The sequence below is a fragment of the Lissotriton vulgaris genome, chromosome 11, assembly GCF_964263255.1.
Source record: "Lissotriton vulgaris chromosome 11, aLisVul1.2, whole genome shotgun sequence".
NCBI lineage: Eukaryota > Metazoa > Chordata > Amphibia > Caudata > Salamandridae > Lissotriton > Lissotriton vulgaris.
In genome coordinates, this window is record NC_141699.1 from 773,070,947 (window position 1) to 773,097,802 (window position 26,856).

The following is a 26,856-nucleotide window of genomic DNA, read 5'->3' on the forward strand; positions in this document are numbered from 1 at the left end:
GCACTACCACAGCATCACTTTGGGACACAACAATATCACTCAGCACCACCACAGCATCAATCAGCACCATCACAGCGTCACTCAGCACCACCACAGCATCACTCAGGGCCACCACTGCATCACTCCGGGCTAGCACAGGATCACTCAACGCCACCACAGCATCAGTTAACACCACCACAGCGTCATCCAGCACTTCCACAGCATCACTCAGGACTACCGCAGCAACTCTCAGCACCACCACGGCATCACTCAGGGCCACAACAGAATCACTCTCCTTCACCACTGCATCACTCAGCACCACCACAGCCTCACTCAAGAACACCACAGCATTGCTTAGTACCACTACAGCATCACTATGCACTACCACAGCATCACTCAGCAGCACCACAGCATCACTCAGCAGCACCACAGCATCAATCAGCATCACCACAGCATCAGTCAGAACCACCCCAGCATCACTCAGGGCCACCACAGCATCACTCACGGCCAGCACAGCATCACTCAACTCCACCGCTGCAAAACTCAAGGCCAGGACAGCATCACTCAACCACACCACAGCATCACTCAGTGTTTCTTATACATTTTAATTACAACTTCTCAGCGTGCTGCACAGCAGCCGCACTTCTCTACAGCACAGCTTAGAAACATTGGCAAAGTCAACAGCTCAACTTAAACACTTAAAAGGCCCCCCAATGCATAGCCAATAGGTCTCGCCTTTGGGGCATTATAAGGATTTAGTTATCCAGCACAATATCCATCAATTAAACAACATCAAGTGTTGCATGGCTAATCGCTTAAAAGGTCCAAGAAGCGAGACCTGTTGGCTATGCCAATGCTTGTTTATGTTGGCACCAGGCCATTTCTGTCCCAGTCCGAGCCTGACGTTGTGTGCAATAAAGAGTACTTTCAGTTTTTACAAAGGGTGTTGCGAAAATGCTTCTTGCGCTAGGGAGATAAACAGCTTGACTTCCTGAAAGCTACTGGTGGTTAGAGGGGCAACCAAGAACTGTGGCTCGGTGAAACTACAGCAAGTGTGCTGCACGGGGGAGGCGTGTTTTTTCTCTTTCTTTCGTTTGGGGTCCTAACATAAACCAGCTGACGAAAGCCATCCCCGGTGGAAATGGAGACAACACGAAGATTCACTAAAAGCCTTCGGCGGCCGGGCACTGCAGCGGAGAACAGACACACCGCCTCTATGGCTGTCAGACCCCGGCAGCAACCGGTAAGTACATCTGCTTATTCGCATAACCACCCTCCAAGTCCACGGTCCATGTGATAAGTGCGTTCAGGAGCCACTTTCCGCTGTCGTTGGATGTACTTCAGTTCTGTGTAGCAAATATGGATTTTCTTCTGAGTTTCAGAAAGAGGAATGTTATATTTTTTAACAGTATTTTTTTCAGCATTGTCAGTGTATAGTCTTACGAGATACAGATGCTGCAATCGCGTCTCTCCAGCACTAAAATCATGTTGTGGCTTTGAAAGAAACAGAAAAAAGAACCTAGCAAAGTCGCACGTACTACCTGCATGATTAACACATGCCTGCGACTGTCAACTGTAGGGAAATTAAAAAAACACGGAGGTAATAATGTTCTCATTAATTTACAGTGAAGTCACGAATTTATTAGTAGGAGAAAGCTAAAATATCACAATCTTGTGCTGAACAAAATCAGATGTATTGGAATGTATGCTGAAAAAAGCATGTTTTCAGCTAAACCAACTGTATTGATGTATTTTTTGTTCCTGCCGAAGGAAGTAATATCAATTAGGTTTTCATCGTTTTGACTTGAATTTCGCATCATTTGTATGCTCGGAACATAATTTGTAACTTGACTCTTTTTGACATTTTCCTCCAGGGGACCAGGGACTTCACAGGGGGCTTTTGTGCTTGTGTTTCATTCCGACGCAAACTCGTGCGGCCTAGTTAAGGGGGATTTCCATGTGTAAGGCCTTGACTTGCCTGCTAATAACTTAAGCAGGCAGCTGTAACGTGAAGATTACAATTTTTTTACACGTGTGACTCAGCAAGTCTTGGTTTGAGAGGGAACCAGAGTTGCTGATACAACAGTGCGTGCTATGAACTTCAGGCAATGCTGAGTAAACTCACCCTTGCATTTTCATAAATAATACAATGATAAATAATAATACTAACTTGCCAGAATGAAACCTAAAACCACTAAAATAACCTGCACTCACCTCGGGGCAGTACAAATTATTTATTTAGTATTCAAACAGTAATCAAATAAAATAACACCAAACAATAAAAATCCCAAGCTGACTTGGGAAAATAGAGTAGATTTTAATCAAAAGAATGACACGAAAAAACAAGAATTGAATAGGGGGAAACTGAAATTTCGAATTTTAAAAGATTTAAGTGAAAATACTGTCAAAAATCACGGAGCGTCAATGAAAATGTATGGATGTGGTAGACCGGGACCTAGACACAATTTAAAGCCAACCATGATGGAGCTTGGGTCAGAAATATCAAGAGGGTTCGTCCATGTCAAAGATTCTTATTTACTCTTTCATAGAGCTCAACATCTCCTGGCAGGGCAAGCCTGAAGGTGTATCTGAGTAAGCTCCATTGAAACCATATACTTTTGCCATAAGGGCCCAAGTTAGCCTCAGAGGTCTTGAAAGTCCAAACATCTTCTACATCCCGACTTTTCAGGGATTTTGTAGCAGCTCTTCCGGGTCACTTTGGTATTTCCCAGGACCTAAGGGACAGCACTCCAGCAGAGGCCATTGGCAGGGTCCTGTTGAGGTCTAGTTGGTTCTGGTAAAAAGTGCAGCCTTTTGTGACCCTGTAGCCACACAGGAGGTCAGCCAACTGACTTTCGGAGTCCACTTCTTTGTCCTGAGTATAGCAGGTCCAATTCTTCTGGGCTTCTCTCTGGTCATAGACAACAGGTCCCGTCCTCTTCTGATATTTCCCACATGCAAAAATTCCTCTAAAGAGGGTTCCTTGTGGCCCCACATGTATGGTTTGCACTAGCAGTGTGTAAGGGTAACTCCTGGATACTCCCTTTGTCGGGGGCAACCCTCCCCTCTCTTTCAGCACATCCTCTTTGTCTTACTGCAAGCTATCCCAGTTTGCACCATTCTAAGGGAAATCGTGTTCTAGTAAGGGCGTGTTTAGGGAAATAAGTAGTCCCCTAGCCTTTGACTGTTCAAAGCTGGCTCTGGTGGTTGCTTCCCTCCCACTGGAATCGAAGCCAACCCAGGTGGTGGGGCCTTGGGAGCAAAAGTTTCCCTTCTACAGATGTCCTCTTACACTGAACTATGAATGGGCAGGATTCACAACTGCCCCTTTGAAGTTAAAGAAGCTCCTGGACCCACCACAACTGTCCTTCCTGAGCTGATAGTGATCACATGTCTCAGACCCAGCCCATCCTTCTACCAGCCTAGCCATTGATCTGCTCTGGGTCCAGTTATAACAACTCGTTAAGGTCAAGCAATGTCTAGGCAGTTGATGGCAGGATAGTGTAAATTATCCTCTAGGAGCTTCAGGTGGAAAAAAAAGTACCTTCTAAAAGTTACATATTCAAAATATTTCCTACAAACTTAACTTCACCAGTGAATTAGGCTTTCAATAAATATGAAAAAATAGACTTTGAATGACTATATTGGGTGTTTCCTGTCAAAGGTTACTGATGAAAGTGTTCTTTTTGCTGACACTCACCGGCTCCAGGAGGGGTCGTTCTCGCCATCAGAGCACAGCGCGACTGGGTCCCTGACGTTGTGGCCGCCCCCGCCGCTGTGCAGCGCCATCGCACGGCCGCGGAGCGGAGCGGACCACAACTCCCAGCGTGCTTTGGGAAATCCACCGCCCACTTCCGGCATTAGCGCGCCAGGAGGCGCAACAAAAGGCGGCAGCACCCGGAGAGCGGGGTTCTTTTTGCTGACACTCACCGGCTCCAGGAGGGGTCGTTCTCGCCATCAGAGCACAGCGCGACTGGGTCCCTGACGTTGTGGCCGCCCCCGCCGCTGTGCAGCGCCATCGCACGGCCGCGGAGCGGAGCGGACCACAACTCCCAGCGTGCTTTGGGAAATCCACCGCCCACTTCCGGCATTAGCGCGCCAGGAGGCGCAACAAAAGGCGGCAGCACCCGGAGAGCGGGGTTCTTTTTGCTGACACTCACCGGCTCCAGGAGGGGTCGTTCTCGCCATCAGAGCACAGCGCGACTGGGTCCCTGACGTTGTGGCCGCCCCCGCCGCTGTGCAGCGCCATCGCACGGCCGCGGAGCGGAGCGGACCACAACTCCCAGCGTGCTTTGGGAAATCCACCGCCCACTTCCGGCATTAGCGCGCCAGGAGGCGCAACAAAAGGCGGCAGCACCCGGAGAGCGGGGTTCTTTTTGCTGACACTCACCGGCTCCAGGAGGGGTCGTTCTCGCCATCAGAGCACAGCGCGACTGGGTCCCTGACGTTGTGGCCGCCCCCGCCGCTGTGCAGCGCCATCGCACGGCCGCGGAGCGGAGCGGACCACAACTCCCAGCGTGCTTTGGGAAATCCACCGCCCACTTCCGGCATTAGCGCGCCAGGAGGCGCAACAAAAGGCGGCAGCACCCGGAGAGCGGGGTTCTTTTTGCTGACACTCACCGGCTCCAGGAGGGGTCGTTCTCGCCATCAGAGCACAGCGCGACTGGGTCCCTGACGTTGTGGCCGCCCCCGCCGCTGTGCAGCGCCATCGCACGGCCGCGGAGCGGAGCGGACCACAACTCCCAGCGTGCTTTGGGAAATCCACCGCCCACTTCCGGCATTAGCGCGCCAGGAGGCGCAACAAAAGGCGACAGCACCCGGAGAGCGGGGTTCTTTTTGCTGACACTCACCGGCTCCAGGAGGGGTCGTTCTCGCCATCAGAGCACAGCGCGACTGGGTCCCTGACGTTGTGGCCGCCCCCGCCGCTGTGCAGCGCCATCGCACGGCCGCGGAGCGGAGCGGACCACAACTCCCAGCGTGCTTTGGGAAATCCACCGCCCACTTCCGGCATTAGCGCGCCAGGAGGCGCAACAAAAGGCGACAGCACCCGGAGAGCGGGGTTCTTTTTGCTGACACTCACCGGCTCCAGGAGGGGTCGTTCTCGCCATCAGAGCACAGCGCGACTGGGTCCCTGACGTTGTGGCCGCCCCCGCCGCTGTGCAGCGCCATCGCACGGCCGCGGAGCGGAGCGGACCACAACTCCCAGCGTGCTTTGGGAAATCCACCGCCCACTTCCGGCATTAGCGCGCCAGGAGGCGCAACAAAAGGCGGCAGCACCCGGAGAGCGGGGTTCTTTTTGCTGACACTCACCGGCTCCAGGAGGGGTCGTTCTCGCCATCAGAGCACAGCGCGACTGGGTCCCTGACGTTGTGGCCGCCCCCGCCGCTGTGCAGCGCCATCGCACGGCCGCGGAGCGGAGCGGACCACAACTCCCAGCGTGCTTTGGGAAATCCACCGCCCACTTCCGGCATTAGCGCGCCAGGAGGCGCAACAAAAGGCGGCAGCACCCGGAGAGCGGGGTTCTTTTTGCTGACACTCACCGGCTCCAGGAGGGGTCGTTCTCGCCATCAGAGCACAGCGCGACTGGGTCCCTGACGTTGTGGCCGCCCCCGCCGCTGTGCAGCGCCATCGCACGGCCGCGGAGCGGAGCGGACCACAACTCCCAGCGTGCTTTGGGAAATCCACCGCCCACTTCCGGCATTAGCGCGCCAGGAGGCGCAACAAAAGGCGGCAGCACCCGGAGAGCGGGGTTCTTTTTGCTGACACTCACCGGCTCCAGGAGGGGTCGTTCTCGCCATCAGAGCACAGCGCGACTGGGTCCCTGACGTTGTGGCCGCCCCCGCCGCTGTGCAGCGCCATCGCACGGCCGCGGAGCGGAGCGGACCACAACTCCCAGCGTGCTTTGGGAAATCCACCGCCCACTTCCGGCATTAGCGCGCCAGGAGGCGCAACAAAAGGCGGCAGCACCCGGAGAGCGGGGTTCTTTTTGCTGACACTCACCGGCTCCAGGAGGGGTCGTTCTCGCCATCAGAGCACAGCGCGACTGGGTCCCTGACGTTGTGGCCGCCCCCGCCGCTGTGCAGCGCCATCGCACGGCCGCGGAGCGGAGCGGACCACAACTCCCAGCGTGCTTTGGGAAATCCACCGCCCACTTCCGGCATTAGCGCGCCAGGAGGCGCAACAAAAGGCGACAGCCCCCTCCGCCTCGCGGACGCGCGCGGGCGGCACCGGGCGGAGCCCGGGCAGAGGGCGGGCCGTCTGTGGCCGTCCGTGGACGACTGTGGTCGGGCGGGCCACCCCCCTAAGATCTGCTCAAAAGTACGTATTACACCCAGGCACTAATATGGGTGATCATACTGATACTACTACTCATATTGACATATCATCCCAGGGCGCTGATACCCCTGCCTCTCTAATCACATCCTTTGAAACCTTGATTGAGACTGCTTTCAATGAGATAGTAGAGACAGAGAGGAGGTTCTCAATGGGCTCTTTCGCCACTAACAACATATCGAGCGCTATTAACTGTGTAAACGGGAATACACATCTTATCCCAGAGGTTACTGTGGTTAAGACCCTACAACCGCTTGTTGACGTGCCCATTATTGTGGAGGACGAAAATACCGTTACCTACATAGCTGCAGATTCGGCCTCTCCAACAACTGTTGTTGTTAGCCAACAGTCGGTACCTTTAATAACACCGTCGGTACCGACACAAGTAGAATCTATCCAAATCAATACAACTGTTCCCCAGGGAGATGTTATCACTTTGGATATCACAGACTCGAGTAATAACAAATTGGGAGGGGAAAAAAGAAAAAGAGGCACTACTAAACAAAGCGCCAATAAAAGGAAACAACCTTTATTGAATAAAAGTCAGCCCACCCCGCAAAGCCTGTGGAACAAACAAAAATCCTTGGGGGTGGCTTCGGCTCCAACGGAAGACAAAGACTTAGTTGATATGGATAGTACTTCCTCTTCACCCAGCATCCAGCCCAGTGGCAATGGTAACACTATATGGACCCAAACAACATTAATGGGAGAAAATTTTAATCTCTCCAAACAAAATGGGAACCTTATAGATACTATAGTTGACACCATTTTTAATCGATTGGAAAAACTTATGATCAACCAGTTTAATAATGTTTTTAAAAGACTCGACAGACTAGACAATCTGGTTAAGAACGATGTAGCCAAAAAGAAGGGGTCTATTATTCTGGATCAAATCAGAGCTGACCGTTTACTAAAAGACCTTGATTCCCTAAGCAGCACCTTGTCACTAAAAGCACAGGACACTTGCATTATATTGGATGAGGGCACGAATAAACCGGGAATAACACCATCATCTTCCAACGTACCACCTACCATCCAACCTCGATCTGTTAATACAGGGGCTAAGTGTGCAAAAACCAGCAAAGCTACTAAAATCATCCCAACCCCTGCACCTAGGAAAACTACTCCCTTGATAACCAACAATAAAAACACCACCAGTAAGGGCGATGACTCTACCCAACCGATCACAGCAGTAGCCTCAGCTGTGGACAACAACAAAGGTACCGATCAAGTCGGGTCTAATAAGCCTCACAAACGCGAAGGGCGCGTTTTACCCTTACACCTGCCACCGGATGCTTGTCCGTTCGTCCTGGTTTTGGCAGGAGTACCGGTGCTGAGGGAGGATCAGGGGGAAACATGGGTACAATTACGAAATAAGTGCATAGACTGGCTAACTAAACACAAGGGGGTTGGATATGACATATCAAGAGAAATCATATCGGTTCGCAGGGTGCCCTGGATCGGACCATTACCCAAAGATAAGGATGGAGATTGCATAGTTCTTAACTTTAAAAATCCAGGCACCGTAAGGCATTTGCTCAACATAAATGGTAACTGTTCGGCCATTTCTACGGTTGCTACTATGCTACCCTTAAGCTATTTCTACAGACAACCCCGTATGCATTTCCAACCACCTTTTTTGCAATTCCATCCACCATCTAGGAATTTCCAGCCACTTGCTATGCAATTTCAGCCAGTAGCTTTCCCTTTTAACACTTACAATAGATTTGCACCTTTAACAGGTATGGATATGTTAGATTGACCCTCCCCAATAAAGCAAGTTGACCCAGCTGTTCCATCACCAATTTTGATGATCGGAAATCAGGAAGCTTCGCGTCCCTTGGCAGAGACTCCCGGAAGAGGCAAAACTATGAACAATAATCATGTGGATTCTGTCCTCTCCCTAGTAAGTTGGAACATAGCGGGTCTTAATTCCAAACTGAAAATTAAAGAATGGCTGGAGTGGGTCAACAACAACTGTGACATCTTGTTGCTTCAAGAGACTTGGTGTACAGCAAGCCCCACAGTGGAGGGCTTTTGCTGTTATAACTTAAAGGCCTCCGCTTCATCCACGGGACGCCCCAGTGGGGGGCTATCAATTTGGTCTAAGATAAAACCTGGGGTACAAACCAAACTGATCCCAACACCAGGCAAATGTTTTATGGCTGTGAAATACATCAACAGGATGATTTTATGTGTAATTAATTTTTATAATAACGACTTTGTTAACCATCCCAATGGAAACTTTTTGTCTTTATTTAACTTTATTGACGATATCGTGGAGGGTAGGAAATATGGGTCTTTTGACGGTATTTGTATTGGTGGTGATTTCAATGCTCATATGTTTCGCACTAGTGTCCCATGTCGCAATGGGGAAGAGCTTAAGAATTTACTAGCATCCCGTAACCTAGTTAATTCTATGGAAATTGCTGGAACTAATGCTGAAAACAAATCCGCACCAACTTACATAGGTCAAGGCTGTGCTTCCACGATAGATTATATATTCCTTTGTTCTTCCCTATGTGATATTATCCAAAAAGCTGAGGTCATCTGCTCTGCATATAGTGACCATTACCCACTTAGAATTTATCTAGACAACCCTCAATCCACAAAGGCTGCACTGAGAATTGAGAATGGGCTACATGATTTGGTACTGTCTACTGACAGGTTAAAACTAATATGGAAAGGGGTGGATAATAAAGCTATCCTGGCTAAGGTAATTAAAAAGCACCCTCTGATTATAGAGACCTGCTTGTCGCTTGATAGTACTGGTGAAGTATTAACTGTTGCTTTCAGTAATCTATGTGGGGCCATTAAAAGGGAATCCTCCAAACCATTCAGGCCCAATATAGACCATAGCCCCCGCTGGTTTGACTCCGCATGCTCAAAGGCCAACAGGGAATTGAGGGTAGCTTTACAACAAAATCCTAGGGACTTTAACCTAGTGAGAGAATTAAGATCTAAATACAAACTCGCCCTGCGGATAAGATCCGAGGCCTTAGTGGTCAACCATTGGGAGCTACTTACACGGACTGCCTCGCTAAAAGACACTGCGGGTTTTTGGAGAGAAGTTAAATCTCTCAGGTCCTTTGGGTCAAACATCCAACCTATTAATTGTAACATAAATGGTGAGGTTTGGGTGGAGCATTTCTCCAAAATCTATACTGTAGCAGCCCCTATTATAGATCCAGCATCCCTATCAAACAATGTTAAACAACTGAACTTTTTAATATCTGAGGTGGAGGATGCAATCTTGGAGAGCGCCAGTAATAAAGCCCCTGGCCCTGATGGTCTATCTATTGACCAGATTAAATCGGAAGTTAACTTCTGGGCCCCTTTATTATGTAATCTATTCAATAATCTGTCCGACAGCTCAATCCCTGAATCCTGGTCGAACAGTGTCATCGTACCGATATTCAAGAAAGGTGACAGGTCTGATCCGGCCTGCTACCGTCCGATTTCACTGATCGACAACACACTAAAAGTCCTGGGTAGGGTACTTTTTAAGAGGATAAGGGGATGGGCTGAGGATAATAATGTGCTTCACTGCAGCCAATTGGGGTTCAGAAGCCATGTGGGCACGGTTGAGCAGTGTCTCAACTTAAATCTGATCATGGCCAAATATATTACTGTTAAAAAATCCCCACTTTATTTAGGTTTTATGGATTTGAGTTCTGCTTTTGATTTTGTCAACCGTTCTAGGTTATGGTCACAATTACTTGATTATGGTTTAGATGATGCATTAGTATATTTTTTGTCATATCTACATAGGGATCTTAAGGCAAGAGTACGCATTAACAATGATGGTGAACTATCGGATGATATTCTTATTAGAAGAGGTGTCCGACAGGGCTGTGTACTCGCCCCTTTGCTTTTCATTTTATATATTAATGGTTTGAGCCCTGCCCTGTGTAAAAATACCAAGGACGTTCCAATCATTAATGGCTCCCCCATTACCACCCTACTTTACGCGGATGACGCTGTACTAATGGGGCGTACCCCTAATGCTTTGCGTTCATTAATTACAGGGTTTGTTGTTTTTATGTCGGATTTAGGTCTAAATACCAATTTTAAAAAATCGTTTATCATGAACTGTGGACCAAAAAGATACAACATTCTTTCAATTAAAAGTGGTGATAATGAATTAAAATGCACCAGCACTTTCCCCTACTTAGGGTTATTATTCTCCAATACAGGTTCATGGCAGCATCACACTGCTTACGCAAGAAATAAGATAGGTAAATCCATTAATTCAGTCTTGTCTCTTCGTCAACCAAGAACAGCTGATGTGATTACGCCCCTGTTAAACATCTACCGTACCCAATGTCAGCCAACTGGGACATATGGCGCAGAAGTGTGGGGCTATTGTAACAGTCTGCCATTGCAGGTGGAGGAAAATAGATTTTGCAGGAAAGTGTTGGGTGGCACCTCATGTGCGCCAACTTTCATTTGTCACCAAGAACTCATGTTGCCATATATAGCGGATTTCATTAGGTCAAGGCCCACGCTTTTTTGGATTAAATTATGGACGAATCCAGCGGCTTCCTTGACCCGCAGTATAATTACAGATTGTCTCTTACATGAACGATCTTATCTCATACCCTGGCTAAACGCAGTCAATACCAGCCTGTTGAGCGTGGGACTCGGCTCTTTGTTTAGCTCCCCAAATACCATCGTCCCTGCTCATAAGAATATTGTTAAACGGGCACTGTTTAAATCATATAAAGAGGAACGCATGAGAACTGTGCTAATGAAACCTGCTATTATTAAATATCTTCCACTAACTGAGACAGGAAACGATATTTTAAACAAACCTTGCAAACCCTGTAGATATTTGTTGAAACCAATAGGAAGATGGAACCGGAGCCTTCTATTTCGGTTCCGAGATGGTAGTATTGTAAATTTATTGAGTTTTCCACTTGGCTATAATAAGAATTTAGAACAACTTGATTGTCCCTGCTCTGCCGGTGGGAAACAAAGTTTATTGCATTATTTTATTTTCTGTGGCCATTATAAATTGTATATTCATCACTATTTAATGCCGATATTTAGAAAATACACTCTGAGAGATTTTAAATTGGCATTTAAATTTCTGCAAATGTTACCAACTGATGATATTATATACACTGTAAGCTGTTTTATAAAAGCCTGTGTGAAATCGAGGGCTAGTATGGAACATGCATAATGGCCTATGCATGTATAATGCACTTTAAATTTAAATACAACCAGTATAGATGATTAACTATATGTACGGAATAAGTGACTATTGGTATTGGCTATACAGTAATTCATGAATGCATTTTTTAATTGTATGTCATTTTATATTCTTTGTATCATGCACTTTATACAATATGCTGCTTATGACCATTGGGTTGTGCGTTTTTTAACTTTTTATATGTTTTTAAAGTATTTTATAATGTTTCATTCTGTATGTACTTTTATGGATCTATTATAATCCGAATAAAGATCATTTCCATTCCATTCCATTCCGAAAGTGTATAATCTGTGCTTTGAGATTTTATAGGATCCAGCTACAACTCTGTCAGTTGAAATAGCTTTTGGGGACTAGTCAGTAGAGGAACATGCCAACTCTAATTTCAAGCATGTTCCATATTTAAATATCAGACAGCCTACCTCATGGCAGAAAAGATTTGGGTGGTTTATTCATATTTCAAAGCAGGAATTCCCAGCTGTCATAAAGGGTTATTTTGAGAGGTTTGACAACAGGTTTGTAGGTTGCTAAGGTTAGGTTATACATTGAAGGCCAGAAGCCATATTTTATAGGCTAGCGCTGTGAATGGCACAATAGATGCTGCAGTTCACAGTTGCTATTTAACTTTGAGGCCCTGAGTGCTTTTTCTACACCATATACTAGAATCCTACAGACAAGTTAATATGTTAATTAATAATATGGCAATTTAGCAATGTTTAAAGGTGGAGCATTGGCGTTTTACTCCTATTTAGCAGGTGTAAAGTGCACCAAGTTCTAATGCCAACAAAATTAGGTTCTAAGGTGAAAAATCTAGGGTGATTTTGCTGAAAAGACAGATTTACAACAACTCATTGTGAGAGAAATTCTTCACAGGCAACCACTCCACCCATATTATTATTTAAGAGCTACGTTTCTACAGCTTATACAACACATGCATTAATGATCGAATTACCTATGCGAGTTAGGGCAAGCAGCCCATAACACTTCCTTTGGTAGTGCTGAATTATTTTTACAAGAGCAGTGCAATAGAAAACTGGGTTTGAGAGTTAATGTTTCACAGTATGTGGAAAATGTGTCAGGAAACCAGTTAAAGATGAGTAGGCATCTCAATACCATCTAATTTAACACCGAAGTTGATGGAAATGGATATTGTAATGTAAAAATGTATTGTTCAAAAATATATATAAATGAATAGATAACATTAATTTCAGAGCCATCTATTTTCTATATTTGACATGCAGTATTTTTTCTTGTTCCTTCTTTTCTACAATACTATTCATACTAATAGTCCTCAGCAACAAAAGCCTTCCAAAGGACCCACAATTTCTATGAACATATGGGGCTGTACAACACAAAGTGAGCACTACATTAAGGGGAATATTTACAAGGAGGTTGCACCACCGCTCAGTCATTGTTTTTATGCAGCAGTGGCTCCTTCTTTGCTCCTTATTTACAAAGTGATACATGTAGGCAGATGCATCACTTTTTATCAGGATGCATAGTTTTTTGCTTCTTTTGAATCGGCTGTGTCGTATTAGAATTAATATATGCAAGGTATGCGTTCCTTCGTAAGATCCCTGCAAAACTGATGCAGTGGTATTTATGACTTTTTCCAAAAGTCGCACATCATCTGGAAGTGGTGCGCTGCGCTTGGGATGCATCAAAATTTCTACGCCTCTAAAACCCCGGCATAGTAATGACGCACTGGCTGTTGCAGAGGAATTTAACCGGCTGAAGTGACTTAAAACAGTGTAATCTGCAATCAAGTCACATCCACTCAACATATAAGTGCACACATAAGGTAGGTAACATAGTAAATAACACATTACACACCATTAATGACTTATGTCACACATACGTAGGCATAGTAGTACTCAATGTAATAGAGTGCAAGGTGAGTTTTTCACCTTTTGACACTCTATTACAAAGGTCCCCATACAGTAGGCTGCTTGCATCAGTCAAAACTGATGCATCGCCTCTTTTTTTGACACATTGCTGTAGTTGTCAGTTTTATGACCAACTACAGCAATGCAGATTTTTGGGGCTGGATGCCTTTGGGCATCATTCACACAGACAAGTCAGAATTTCTGACGCATCCATGGTGTCTTAAGGATTTTTCACGCAGGCACAAGACATTTTGATGCAGTGCTACCTTGGTGCAGCAATGTCTAATTTTTGTTAATATGCCCCTAAGGCTGAGACCAGCCACAGTCTTTACATGTGATGCTGCTAACCCAGCAAATGTATTGACTGGTTGAGGCTCCTAAAAAGCAGTTTCTATCAGTGCAAATGTGATTCATGTTTGGCGTCAGCTTAAAGGCCACTCTCCTTCTATAAACATTTAGTAAGAAATATACAACTGGTAAAGTACACATAAGGAAAGATTTCACAGATCTGAAGGGGTTGTTAAAGGCCTCAAAGCCAAGTGAAAGATAGGGGGCCTTTAACAACTGTTATAGCCTGAGGCAGAAGGACCATAAGGTCATAGAACAATTTACACTTAGATGGTGGAATTTTTATAACATAAAAAACGAGAAACAAATATACAATCATAGTCCTGTTGGAGCAGAAGGTCTATGTCGGTCATTGTTGGCCCCAAGCTGCTTCAATGTCTTCAATGGAGCTTCAACCATTCTAATGTTCTAATTGGTGTTAGCCCTGGATACATATGCACCATCTATTGATGACATCAACAGACAGGATAAACAGTGATAAGCTAAATACCACTAAACTATTTTGCTGTAATAAGGTTCAACTGAATGACTAAGGCATAGATTCATCAATCGAAATTGCGATCGCAATAGCTGCGAAACAGCAATTGCGATCGCAATTTCCGCTTCCGCAATTCATGAAGCAAAAACCCACCAAATTGCGAATTCGCAAACATAAATCCGCAGAATCAATGTGGACCCCCTTAGCGAATCTGTAATAGCAATTTTCCACTAATTCTGCAAATTAATTTGCGAATTTGCAAATAAGTCGCAAATACAATTCATCAAACATCGCAAATTGCGAAAAACCCAAAAATCGCTAAATGTGAGTCGCAATTTAAGGAGAAGTCAAACCAGGTGGTAACCATGAAGTTCAATTGGGAAAAAAAAAATTCAAACAGGAACAATGGGCGGAGCAAAACAAACACACTTAAGGAGACACAGTAGTAGCAGGAGTACATTCACAATGCCAGGTCTATACATCGTGGCAAGGGCCTGAGGCTCCAGCGTGCAGCCCGAAACCAACGCAGGATTCAGGAGCGCATCTTCCGGCTGCGGACAACACTCCTGGTCCAGACTGAAGAGGAGATATACTCCAAATACAGGCTAAATGGGGCAATGATTCACAAGCTCATCAGAGCACCCAACAAGGAGGACCAAAGGCGTGCCCACCAATGTCCAGGTCCTGTGCGGCCTGCACCTCCTGCCCTCCGGAAGCTTACAGGGGATAGTTGCATATGCAGGGGGGATCTCCCAGAGCACACTGTCACGCTGCCTACGGGGTTTCCTGGACGCCATGCTGACCCGGATACACCACTACATAACCTTCCCAACCACCCAACAGGACTTAAATTAAACAAAGCTTGCCTTCTACAACATCGCGCAATTTCCCCATGTAATTGGATGCATTTACTGTACCCACATCCACATCTGGCCACCCGCTGAGACAGAGTACATGTACCGGAACCCCAAGTCCTACCACTCACTGAACATCCAGATGGTCTGCAATGCAAAGACAATCATCACTGACATAGTGGCCCAATACCCGGGGAGCACGCATGATTCCTTCATCTTCCCGCACAGTGGCATACACACCCGCTTGGCCAGGGGTGACTTTGGCGAAGGACACCTCCTAGGTAAGTACACATGCCCACATACAGTACGTCGAGAACATGTAGCTGCGCATTACAGGCACTGACCCTCTGCTCTTTTCCTTCAAGTGACAGCGCCTACGGCCTCCGTGAGTACCTCCTCACCCCATACCTCAACCCTGCCACACCACAGGAATGGCATTACAATGCTGCACACATTCGCACTAGAAATTGCATTGAACGGACATTTGGGCTGTTAAAGAGCCGATTTCGCATCCTACATAAGACTGGTGGGGCCCTCAAATACCAGCCTGAGGTCTACTGCCGCATTGTGGCCGTGTGTGCCATACTCCACAATATTGCTACCAAGCGGAGCATACCTGTGGAGATCTCTGGCAGTGAGTCGGAGGGGGGCAACCGCCTACCTGCACATGTGCATTATGCACGCGGGGAGAATCCTGCAGAAGGACACAGGCGCTGCAACAACATCACAATGAACTATTTCTAGTGCACCCATACCCCTCACAAAACACTGCACTCATGCATGCCAAATGAAATAATGACATGAGTCAGATTTACGTCTGAAATAAATTCTTATTATTTTTTGGACAAAATATTTCTTTAACTTTTTTTTCACAATACATGAAAACTGTATTTCCTCATACAGCCCCATGATAGCGAAGCAGGCGTGCTTGTCATATCAGCATGGCACTGCTGCTAGAGTACATGCAATCACTGGCGCCTCTGGACAGCCGCCTCTCCACATCCTCCTCGCCAGTATTTGCCTGTGATGCTGCACTGGGCCTGGTGCTGCGGCGGTGTTCGGTTACCACCGGCACAGACAGGCTGCTCAGACTGAATGTGCCCTCACTGGCATCACCCCCCTCCCTTGCATGGCCATGGCCACACGCCTGCTGATTCTGGACAGCAGTTGTGACCTGTTCCAACGCCCTAGCAACATCCTGGCAGCATTGCACCATCTGAATTTGCATCGCCAGGGACCGGCGTGAAAGTTGGGAGGTCGCATTACCGATCAGGTGGCTTGATCTGGTATATGCTGACAGCCGGGTCAGCAGCTGCCGGTGGCGGTGGCGGTGGCGGGTGATGTCCTGCTGTGACACCATGATTTGGCTGTTCTCCCTGACTGCAGCCGTCAACACCTGCACGCTTTCTGTGAGCTGGCTCACATTGCGCGCAGTCTTATAAAGCTGCAGCTGCATGGCTGCCATGTGCCGTGCCTGCTTTTGGTGGACAGCTAGCATCCGGCGTTCTATACCCAGCCCTGCCTGGACATGTTGCCCCCTGCCAGCGAGTGTTTCCTCGTTGCGCTGCTGCCTCATCAGGTCGCTGGACTGCGACCGCACAGTGGCTGTGCGCTGTGTCGGTCGCCTAGGTGGTGGTGTGGCCTGTACCACTGCCATGGTTGTCACATGGGGTGGTTGCTGTCCTCCTGTGGCTGCAGGGTTGGCCCTCTCCACATGGGGAGGTGGTGGTACTGGTGCTAGTGGTTGTGATGGTCCAGGTCGTGGGGCAGGATGGCTCTCTCCCTCGGTGTCCTCAAGGTTCTCCTCAATTTGGAGAGCCTCGCTGTCTGTACTGGGTTGTTCTGCAGCACCTGTGATGTAAATGGGTGCATGATTAATGATATGTATCTTGCACATGGGATGTTGTAACATGCATGCAGGCTTGCATTCCCTGACTGGCTTTAGGGATATGTTTCACTTGACAGGTCTGGCTGTGTGCAGCTATCAGGGAACTATTGTCACACTACAGGTCCCACAATGCAATATGGCGTTTCTGATGTGCATGGCCTGCATTACTGGGGTTATCAAATGTCTAGTTCTGGGGGCATGGGCATTGTTAGGGGACGGGGTCGCAGTTGCATGGCTCTTACCTTGGGATTGTTGTATTGGTCGGGAGGTGTCCAGCCGAGTGACCCCCACGCAGGCTGCTGTGTTTATGGTATCCCCCACAAGGTCCTTAAGTGGAGTGTTGGCCGCAACTGTGGGCTCTCCTCTTTCCTTGGCATGTTGCTCCCCCAGCCTCTCTGCTATGCTTTCTTTTGCATGGCCTCTGAGGTAGGTATGGGCGGAAAATCCGTTCCGCTCGCGGATTTTGCGGATTTTCGGGAAATTCGCAATCCGCGAGATTCGCGAATCTCCCGCAAAATCCGCAAATCCGCGAGCAGCGGATTTTGCTCGCACTGCTCGCACTGTTCGCGTGAGTTCGCGGCTTCCCAGTACAACTTCGCGCCCCGCGAATAAGTGCTAAATTGCAGAAATACGATCTTAGCAAAACTGAAACTACTTACCAGGTTCAAAAGTTCAGGCTCATCATTAGTAGCCATTTCCTGTAGTGCTTCCTGAGGGGCCCCTCCAGAGTTCAGTTGCCAGTTGCAACTATTATGTGACCCTGCTCTGAACCTTAGAATAGTTACACATATGCCACAAAGGTCCTGAATTACAGCTAAGGGAGACAAGCAGGAGCCAGGCTGGAAGTTAAAATCCATTAATCAGCCCCTAATTCATTATTGTCAGTTGGGGCAGGGCAGGTGTTGTAACTAATTTTGCAACAATGAAAGCACTTAGCAAGTGCAAAAGATCACTAATCAGGGCGCACTAAGGAAGCAGGTGCCAGCTAAAAAAATATTCTGTGACACATTAATCAGCCCCAAATTAATTCAGGTCACTTGAGGCAGGGAAGGTGTGCTTTGCTTTGCCGAAAATAATGTACACTGGACAACCAGAGGGTGTGGTGATGAAACAGAGGGTGGCATGGGTGGGCCAGAGGGTGGCATGAGTAGTCAGAGAGTGGCAGTGGTGACAGAGAGTGGCAGTGATGAAGAAGAGTGTCCCAAACAGGCTGGACACGTAGAAACAACAAGTTCGCAAAACTTGCGACCCGACAGGTAAGTTCGCAAATTGCGAAATTGTAAAAACCCTCGCGAACTGGCAGAAACACGGGCGAACACAAAAAAAAAAATCTGCAAATTCGCGGGAATTCGCGGATTTTGCGGATTGCGAGTTCGCAAATCCGCAAAATTCGCGAACGCGAGATCCGCAAAATTCGCCCAGGCTTACTCTGAGGTCATACCACCTCTTCTTTAGCTCATCAATTGAGCGCTGGGTCACTCCCACAGAGTTCACCTTCACCCTGATGCGCTGCCAAATGCGCCTCTTGTCTGCTTCAGGCACCTTCCTGGATTCCTTCCCAAAGAGGCGATCATGGTCCCTGCTGACTTCCTAGATCAGGAACTCCAGCTCCTGTTCTGAAAATTTTATTTTTCTCTTCCTGCCAGTTGCACTGGCTCCTGCTGCAACCTGGGACATTCTGGAGTTTGTCCTGTAGTGGGGCTGCAGGGTGTGTCTGATGGAGCTCACTGCTGTGCCTCTTCCTCTCTCCAGCTCTGTGTTCAGAATGAGTGAGGGAACTGGCTACTTCCTGGTTGTGATGTCATCATTGTGCTCGAAATGCGACTTCCCGTTTTTGCGATCTCGCAATTTGCGATTTCGGTAATTGAGAAATCACAATTTCAGGTAGGAAGAAAGGAGATTCTGTGATTTTTCTGTGATTTTAGGAAATTCGCATTCAGTGATTGCGGCCGATTGAGAATCGCATTTTTTTATCGCAATTTTTGATGCATACCATTCTGCGAATTCCTATTTGCGATTCAGTATTTTTCGCAATTTGGAATTCTCAGAATGGGTGCTTGATGCATCTGTGGGTAAGTTTGCAACATTTCTCGTGTAAGACAACCACCAAAAGTATAGTTGTACTATGACTGTTAGCTTACACAAGGACATCAGAAAACTTTTTGGTTTTTGTGATGATTACAGAGGCAGTGTTGGGGTCACAGAAGCATAGGGAACCTGAATTTCTATAATATGTGAGTAATTTTAGGATACAGTCAGCCTTGCAACTGATTCTCTTCCTATTTATTGTCTATAAAGGGAAATCACTTTTTGCAGAAGCCACATAATTGTGTTTCAAAATCAGAGTGAACCAAGAAAATTCAGGGTTTACATCACAGTAACAGTTATCCTCACTGTGTAGAAAAATGATGAGTGTATTTAGTGGTGATTGCCTGTGACTTCTATTTTCTCTGACTGGGTCACTTCTGTTTTCTCTGGGTCGGTCATTATTACAGCAGACCTCAATTGTGAGTTTGGGTTTTGTTGCTGTAGTCTTCCATTTTAATGTGGATTGCAAAATTGTAGTTCTATGTAGACATAAATTTCGATGAAAATCTGATCGAGTCAAACATTACTCTCACATAATGCTTTCTAACCAACTTAACAAAGAAGAGTTAGAAAACATATTTGTTTAAAAACAAAATATGATAAAAGGGCCGATAAATCAATATGACTTTTTAGTTTAGAAATAACAGGAATGAGATAAGGAATAGAACGAGAAAAGAAATAAAAGGGTGCAATAAGAAGATGGATTATTAACTTGGGAGTGCTTTTTCCTACCAGAATAATAAAGGCAATTGGGTATGTAGCAACACAGTTCTGAAAGAAGCTCTGCTTAATACTTGGCAGCTATAGTATCAGCAGCAGGCAGTTCCGCAGAGAAATATGTGCAATGTTCAAGCACCAAACAACTTTAAAGTTAAGAAGACAACAGAATAAAATTCCCAAACCAATTTAGAGAAACCAAGAAAATGTAATAAGCAAAGACATTAAAAATGATTAAATTGGCTAAAGGAAACCGGAGATAAGTATTTTGTTATGGCAGTAATCACCAAGAAAACAAAAAGTTTCACCAATGTCAATGTTCGCAGTCTATCAAGACCTAGGTATGACTCTAGTATGACCACCATGGGCTGGTGTTGGTTAATGATGTAGGGTCACTCCTGACAACGTTTTTACCTTGGGACTTTCACATTTTTGCTGATTCTCAAAATCCTCCAGTAAGGCAATGCACACTGCAACTGCTGAATGTCCCTCACTTTCGAGCTCCTGCTGAACCCTTCAGTTTTGGTACTAAAATCTCAGAATGTGACAAATCTAGAAAGGCTTAGACTCAACAATGCCGACTGTCAAAACATAGGCCATACGTAAAAATATTCATACAAACATGTCAACATATCAGCATGTCAAGCACCTACCTCAAACGGTTCTAAGACTAGAGTCAGAATAGTATAAAAATCTAATCTTTCAAAAGGTGGGAAGAAAGCATTTGTTGATTCAGGAATATACAATGGCGAAATATTCATAGGAAGTTCTTAATGCATGGTGGATATTCTGTCAGTCTGCACTTTTTTTCTATAGTTTTGCAGTCTTTATTTTCAATTAGAACGTTTCTCTGAAGTAGCTTTACTGAGACCTCACACATAGGACTCTCACGGAGAATGGATATCCTCTTATCTGCTTGCAATCAATTTCCTCATGATATTGACAGTGTTTGCCATTGTAGGTGAAGTTTAAAAAGGTACTTACAACTGCTGAATGTTGATATGGCGACATATAAGGGAAGACCAGTGGAAGCTGTCACATTTAGAAAAGCTTCTCTTAGCTACCACACTGTTTCATTCATAATGTTGGTGTCAAGGTAGAAACCAAGAGTTTTTATCATTTGGCAAAAGTAACATGGGCCTGATTTATATCTTGGAGATATGGATACTCGGTCACATTGGTGATGCGCCCACCCAATTTAAATGTGGGGGCGGCCTTTGTTTAATCATGGTAGTGATCCGTTCAAAGGAGCAACAGAGTACGGGCCGTTGGAAGTTGACCTCTAAATCTGCCTGCCTTATTTATATAGGCGGATTTTGAGGTCAGTTTTCACTGACCGTAATCGTCTTGAAAACCCTGGCAGTAAGGTGTCTTCTTGAAAAGAAAACAGTTTTTTGTATGGCTACATCACACTTGACGGAGCCGTGCCTCAAACTGCAAAAACAATTGACAGGAAAAACCATGACGACAGCGCTTTAGGAAATGACCGCCAGCTTGCCAGCCATTTAATAATTTGGCCAATGAAGGTGCAGTAAAGGCGACAGAGTAAATTACTTTGCTGTCCTGACTGTAAAACCAAGCAATCGGGCTAGTACAAATACTTCCTTTAGACATTTGAACAGTCGTAACATAGCTATCAATACACTTCAACACAAAGAACAAACATAATTAACACTTTCAATGCAATCAATTCAATATATCAATATAACTAATTAATTCTAAAAAGGTAGAGCATAAAAATAAAAGACAACTCCAACGGGGGCCATTATTGTCTTACTACCTCTCCAGTAATCTATTCCTATATAAGCAAAAAGGTACATTTAGATTCTACTGCATCGGAGAGGATGCAAAAATGATGAACCTGTTAAAAATATCTTATTAAAGATAAAGTCCAACCATAAACGGGAGTATCTAAATGGCACTGGTAAAGACAAAAGGCCACATGCATCATCCCGGCCTTTTGCGAATTCCAAATTGCGAAAAATAGGGAATCGCAATTTGGAATTCGCAAAATGGGATGCATGTATATTTTCGCAAAATATTTGTGAATCGGTAAAAATCGCAATTTTTACCGAATCGCAAATATTATGGGAATTCCAAAGTACGAATTTGCATTTCCCATTGATTCCTATGGGCCAAAAGGCCCATAGGGATCAATGGGAAGGCTTTTACAAATTGTGATTTTCTTTTTGAAAATCGCAATTTGTTAATGCATTCCAAGGGTGCAGACCCCCCCCTGCACCCCAGAAATGAAATCGAAGTGCATGTTTCACACACACATGTCCTAAGGACATGTGTGTCTGAAACATGAAAGCTTAAAAAATGAATTTTTGAGCTTTTTCAAAACTTTTCGCAAATTACCACGAGGTTCAACCTCGTGGTAATTTGCACCTCCTAATTTCTAATTCGCAATTAGAAAAACAATCATGCATTGCTTTTAAGGAATCGCAAATTTGCGATTCCTTAAAAGCAATCGCATTTGTGAAAATCGCTAAAAATAGCGAATTTAACAAAAATGCATGATGCATCCCAAAAACTTATTTAGGAAGTGCAAACGGCCGATTTTAACGATTCGCACCATTTGCACTTCCTAAATAGGTTGATGCATGTGGGGGAAACTTCCTTACTGATAATCACTAAGGGCCTCATTATGATGCAGGGCAGAAAGCCATCCAACAGCTCATCTGAGGCTTTCTGCCCAACATTAGAGGTTTCAGTGTGACCGCCGTATTATGATGCTGGCGGTCAAAGGGTAACCCGTGGGGGAATTCGGCTCCTCTTCCGGCAGGCTCAAGGAGCCCGTCGAAGGGGAGTGTGAATCGTAATCTCTAAAATAGAGTTGGTTCCTGCTCCGGCACTGCTGTGGGGATTACAATGCACATTTCGGACAACCTTTTGTGGAGGTCCGACCGCCATAGAACGGCTGTCGGAAACAGACTGAGGAGGCCCCTAGCAGGGCACCCAGTCCCTCCTGGGCTCCGCTATGAGGCTTGGAGGAACCCCCCCCAAACATCCATGCACTGTGGGACAGGCACCCCATGGTGCCTGGCACATGGTGCATGGATAATATTTTTAAAAAATCAATTTTTCTATTGCAGCTTGTGCTGTGGCCCTTTTCCAGTCGCCACACAAGCTGCAATGGAATTTCCGACTGCCCATAGGACGGTTGCATCCTAATTCGGCGAGTGGAACTGCTGACAAATAGTCAGGAAGATTCAATCCTGCTACAGTGTGAGTCGGACTCTCATCCTACCTACATCGTAATAGACCCCTATGTTTGCATTTAACCGCAAAAAGGCTCTGAATTGCAAAGATAGACTCCTTAACTTTACATAATATAAATGTTTAGATTCTTGACGCGTTATACATAGGCCTACAGATAAGTTGGTACGAGACTCATCACAACCATGTATGGGCAATGATTAAAGGAGGATTATAGATTTTCTTCCCAGCATGCTGACCCATAATTGGGCAACCAGCGTTAAGTCACCTAGAGATGCTTGCATTTAACACTAGTAAAAGAGATGGCTGACAGGTCGAGCCCTGGTCCTCATGGTTTGGAGAAATTGCTTGGGCATGGGTTGAAAGTGTGTGCAATGTTTGAATAGTGTAGGTTCTGCAGATGGAATGGCTATGGAAAGACCATAGGAGACACATAGCGGCAATTGACCTGGCATGGTTTATTGAGATGGGATCCCTGTTCCAATTCAGTGTTGTCCTTTGCTGGTTGGCAGCAATTGTCATCTATGGGGAGAAGGGGGATTCTACTGAATGTGTAAAGTTGTACCCTTTAGTGCACCATGAAGTTTGCAAATAAATAAAAGGTTTAAGTGATGTGTTATTTTTAAGTGAGTGGAGAGAAGTGTTTGAGGTAACGTGCTCAGGAGGTTATGAAATGTTTGGCAAAGTTTGTGTGTTTTTTCCCTGAATTTCCTGACCTTGTGCCATTCTAGTCTTTTCTCAAGCATTAGACTGCAAAAAAAAATACAAAATATGCTGCAGTTAAATACTGAACTATAGCATCGTTTGAATTACTACTGAACAACTCAAATAACACCAGCCAAAAAGTATAGGCAATCCAGCTTGTAGTACAATTTCCTGGTAGTGAAATATATAGATCTGATGCAAGGACATTGGGCTCTAAGAGGGGTAATGCTCTTTGCCACAGCTACATAAAGCAAACATCCTCATGCTTGTAGAAGGGTTTGTTGGGAAGCAGCAACCAATGTTTTGTGTGAAAGCTTGCTGCAGAAATAATGAACTGTGATAGGACCTCGACTTCACAAACAAAGTCTCAGCTCACGCTATCAAATGCCTTCTCAGAATACAAGACGGTAACGAGGCCCTTTCTCCTCGCTGCTGGTCGGATATTGTTTCTAGCTGAAAATTGATTGGTGTGAATAGAGGTCTGCCCAGTATGAACCCCATGTATCATAATGTCGTTGGGTTCCTCAGGGCGTGCACAATAACTCTGGAACCCACCCTCAGAATCCACAAAGTCTGCTTGTCATTAAGACTCATATTATTCATGTGGCCATGTGAGGGAAATGGTTCTGGGGAGAAGAACTGCAGGAAGGAGATCTAAAAGAGAAATTAAATGTCTTAACATGAATGATTCTAGACACTCTCCCTACTCTAATTCACTGTCGAACCAGATTAACATTCACCTGGAAAGAATTAAGCCTTGGCCTGTGAACCCCTCTTTTCAATGATCAGAATGAGAGCAGAAGTTGAGGACAAGTAGGGTTTCTTGTTTAGTCTCTGGTCTTCTTCCTTATGTAAGTGGTTATTGTATCCAGCTGTTATCAGAGTCACCTTAATACAAGTGGTCTTTGCGTGCCATTCTATTAGACACACAGTCAAAAGAGATGTCATATCGCTTCCTTATACAGTTACTTCCAGTGTTCATAATCCACCCAATTAAAAAGTACAAAGGGAGCTAGATTTATATTCATTAGTGTGCTAATTCCTTTATAATTTTTTGAAAAGCAATAAGGAAAGTGTCCTGGAATATGGCCTTTCAAAAACAGACAGTGGGCAACTATCCCTCAATTTATATTCAGGGTCTGTAAACACATCTGCATATATCAGACCTCTTGAGGATCATCTAAACGCTGAAGAATTAGTGGTCTTACCCACAAGTTTAATATAATCTCTGAGCTTCCAAAGGGAGAGAGCACAAAAGTCCCTGCAGTACTCTGGAGCGTGCTTTCTTGAGCAGGAGATGGCGGAGAGTTCCTCTCAGTCCAGAACTCTCAGAAAAATGAACATGTGGTATTGGGTGGGGCTCCTTATAGACAATGGCTCCACCCAAATTAGCCAACAATTGGGGCTGCTGTAACCTTAAGTCCAATTTTAAACCTCTGGAATCCTATAAAAATGGCAAAGGTTAAAGAAATAATACCATAATTATAACACACAGAGACTGTTAAGCCATTCCATGATGCAAACATCTGAGCCACCACTTGTTCTCAACATTTTGCCACAACTGTTTTTCGGCATCCATGATTGAGAAGTCAATACGACCATAGAAATGCCAACATGCCTTGGGACGCAACACCATCTTATCTTTGCACACTACGCTCCCCACTACAACTGGTTAATTAGCAGTCATCATTTTTATAATAATTTTGTAGACAGCATGTTGGAGCCTTGCATCAAATGTTTTTTCTTTTTTCTTTTCAGTATTCCCGTTTTGGGATTTTCTTCTTTTCAAAATAAAAAAAGTAAATGCCCCTCCCCCCACCATAGGAAAGGTGGGCTTGTCACATAAAAACATTGGCTGTATGTCTGCCCATCCTAATTGGGCAAATGGACATGTAGCCAATTCTCCAACAGCCCTTACTCTGTCAAGCCATCAGAGAAGTGTGACTATGGTGGTGTTGGAGTTGTCACTGCCGTAGTCAAACTTATGGTCCATCTGCATGTAAATTGGGAGGGCGGACCACTATTTTGGTAGGGAGGGAACTCCATTACTGTTGAAATGGAGTAACCACTCTGCCAACATATAAATTGGGTCCATAGTTTCTTTCAGACTCTTTTGAAGGAATCTGCCATCCATTCTTGCCATTTACAAGCTCTTCAAAATCTGGATCAATAATTGTGTTTATTTCTTCATTTGCCACTTTAACCGTGGCTTGTCATGCTAGCACCCTTTCTACTACACCTAACCTGCTCTCTTTGTAGCATTTCTGCTTACATCATGCTAAATTTATCACATGTCCCTTTTTATAGAATGGCATGATCTCACATGCAGTCTGTGCTCCACTTCGAAGGAAGGGCTATTTCCAGCTGCATAATGAGCCTTTTGATCCTGTATTTATGCAGTTTACTTTCATGTGTGGCAAACAAGATCCAAAGACCCCATGTTGCTCTCTTTGTGTTGTCTCAAACAATACTAATGTCAACCTTAATTTATTTCAAAGACATCAGTAATCTAATTTTGTATTTCTAATTAAACTCACTATTCTGTTAAATCAAAAGGTTATTGCACTTCTAAGTCTTTGGCTCATATCTACAATAAGGCTACATATATTGTTCTAGCATTATGGGTGCACAATCTGTGACCACTTGACAACCGAATTTCTCTAAATTCAAAATGACCTATTCTTGCTGCTGTGGAGTGTCTTCAACTTTGTCATGCTTATTGCCTTTAATCTGTAAACATCTCTTTAATCTGGATCAACATGTTATGGTTACCAGCCTTTGCACAGAGTCGAGGGCCTGAACCATTCATGGCAGAAAGTGTGATTAAAATCCCACCCAGGGTCAGTGACTCTGGGTCATTTGTATAAATGGGCATTCTCTATGGGCTGCCGGATCATATATAACTAGGACATAGTAGGAGCCCAAAGTAAGTAATGAACCTTGAACTTAGATCAAACATGCTAGAAATCTTTCCCACTAGATTAGATTTGATTTGTATTATCCATAGAACTTTAAAGCCTATGAAAAGCATGCTACACCCCGGTGCAATGCTGGAGCACAAGTTAAATATGCTTCCTGTGTGAATTTGCATCAATTCGTACCTTTGGAACACTTTTTTTGTTTTTGTTTTCTCTTTTACTAGGATA

At 45.2% G+C, this 26,856-nt stretch overlaps 1 protein-coding gene across 3 annotated transcripts in view; it reads left to right on the forward strand.

Annotated features, from left to right (window-relative positions):
* Positions 1 to 964: 964 nt before the first annotated feature.
* The window catches only part of DOCK10 (dedicator of cytokinesis 10), a 1,740,483-nt gene continuing 1,714,591 nt past the window's right edge, over positions 965 to 26,856 (forward strand). For all 3 annotated transcript variants that reach the window (XM_086943899.1, XM_086943900.1, XM_086943901.1), the window contains exon 1: positions 965 to 1,222. In XM_086943899.1, the coding sequence (XP_086800025.1) occupies positions 1,121 to 1,222 (102 nt within the window). In that variant the 5' untranslated portion in view covers positions 965 to 1,120. The remainder of the gene's footprint in view (positions 1,223 to 26,856) is intronic.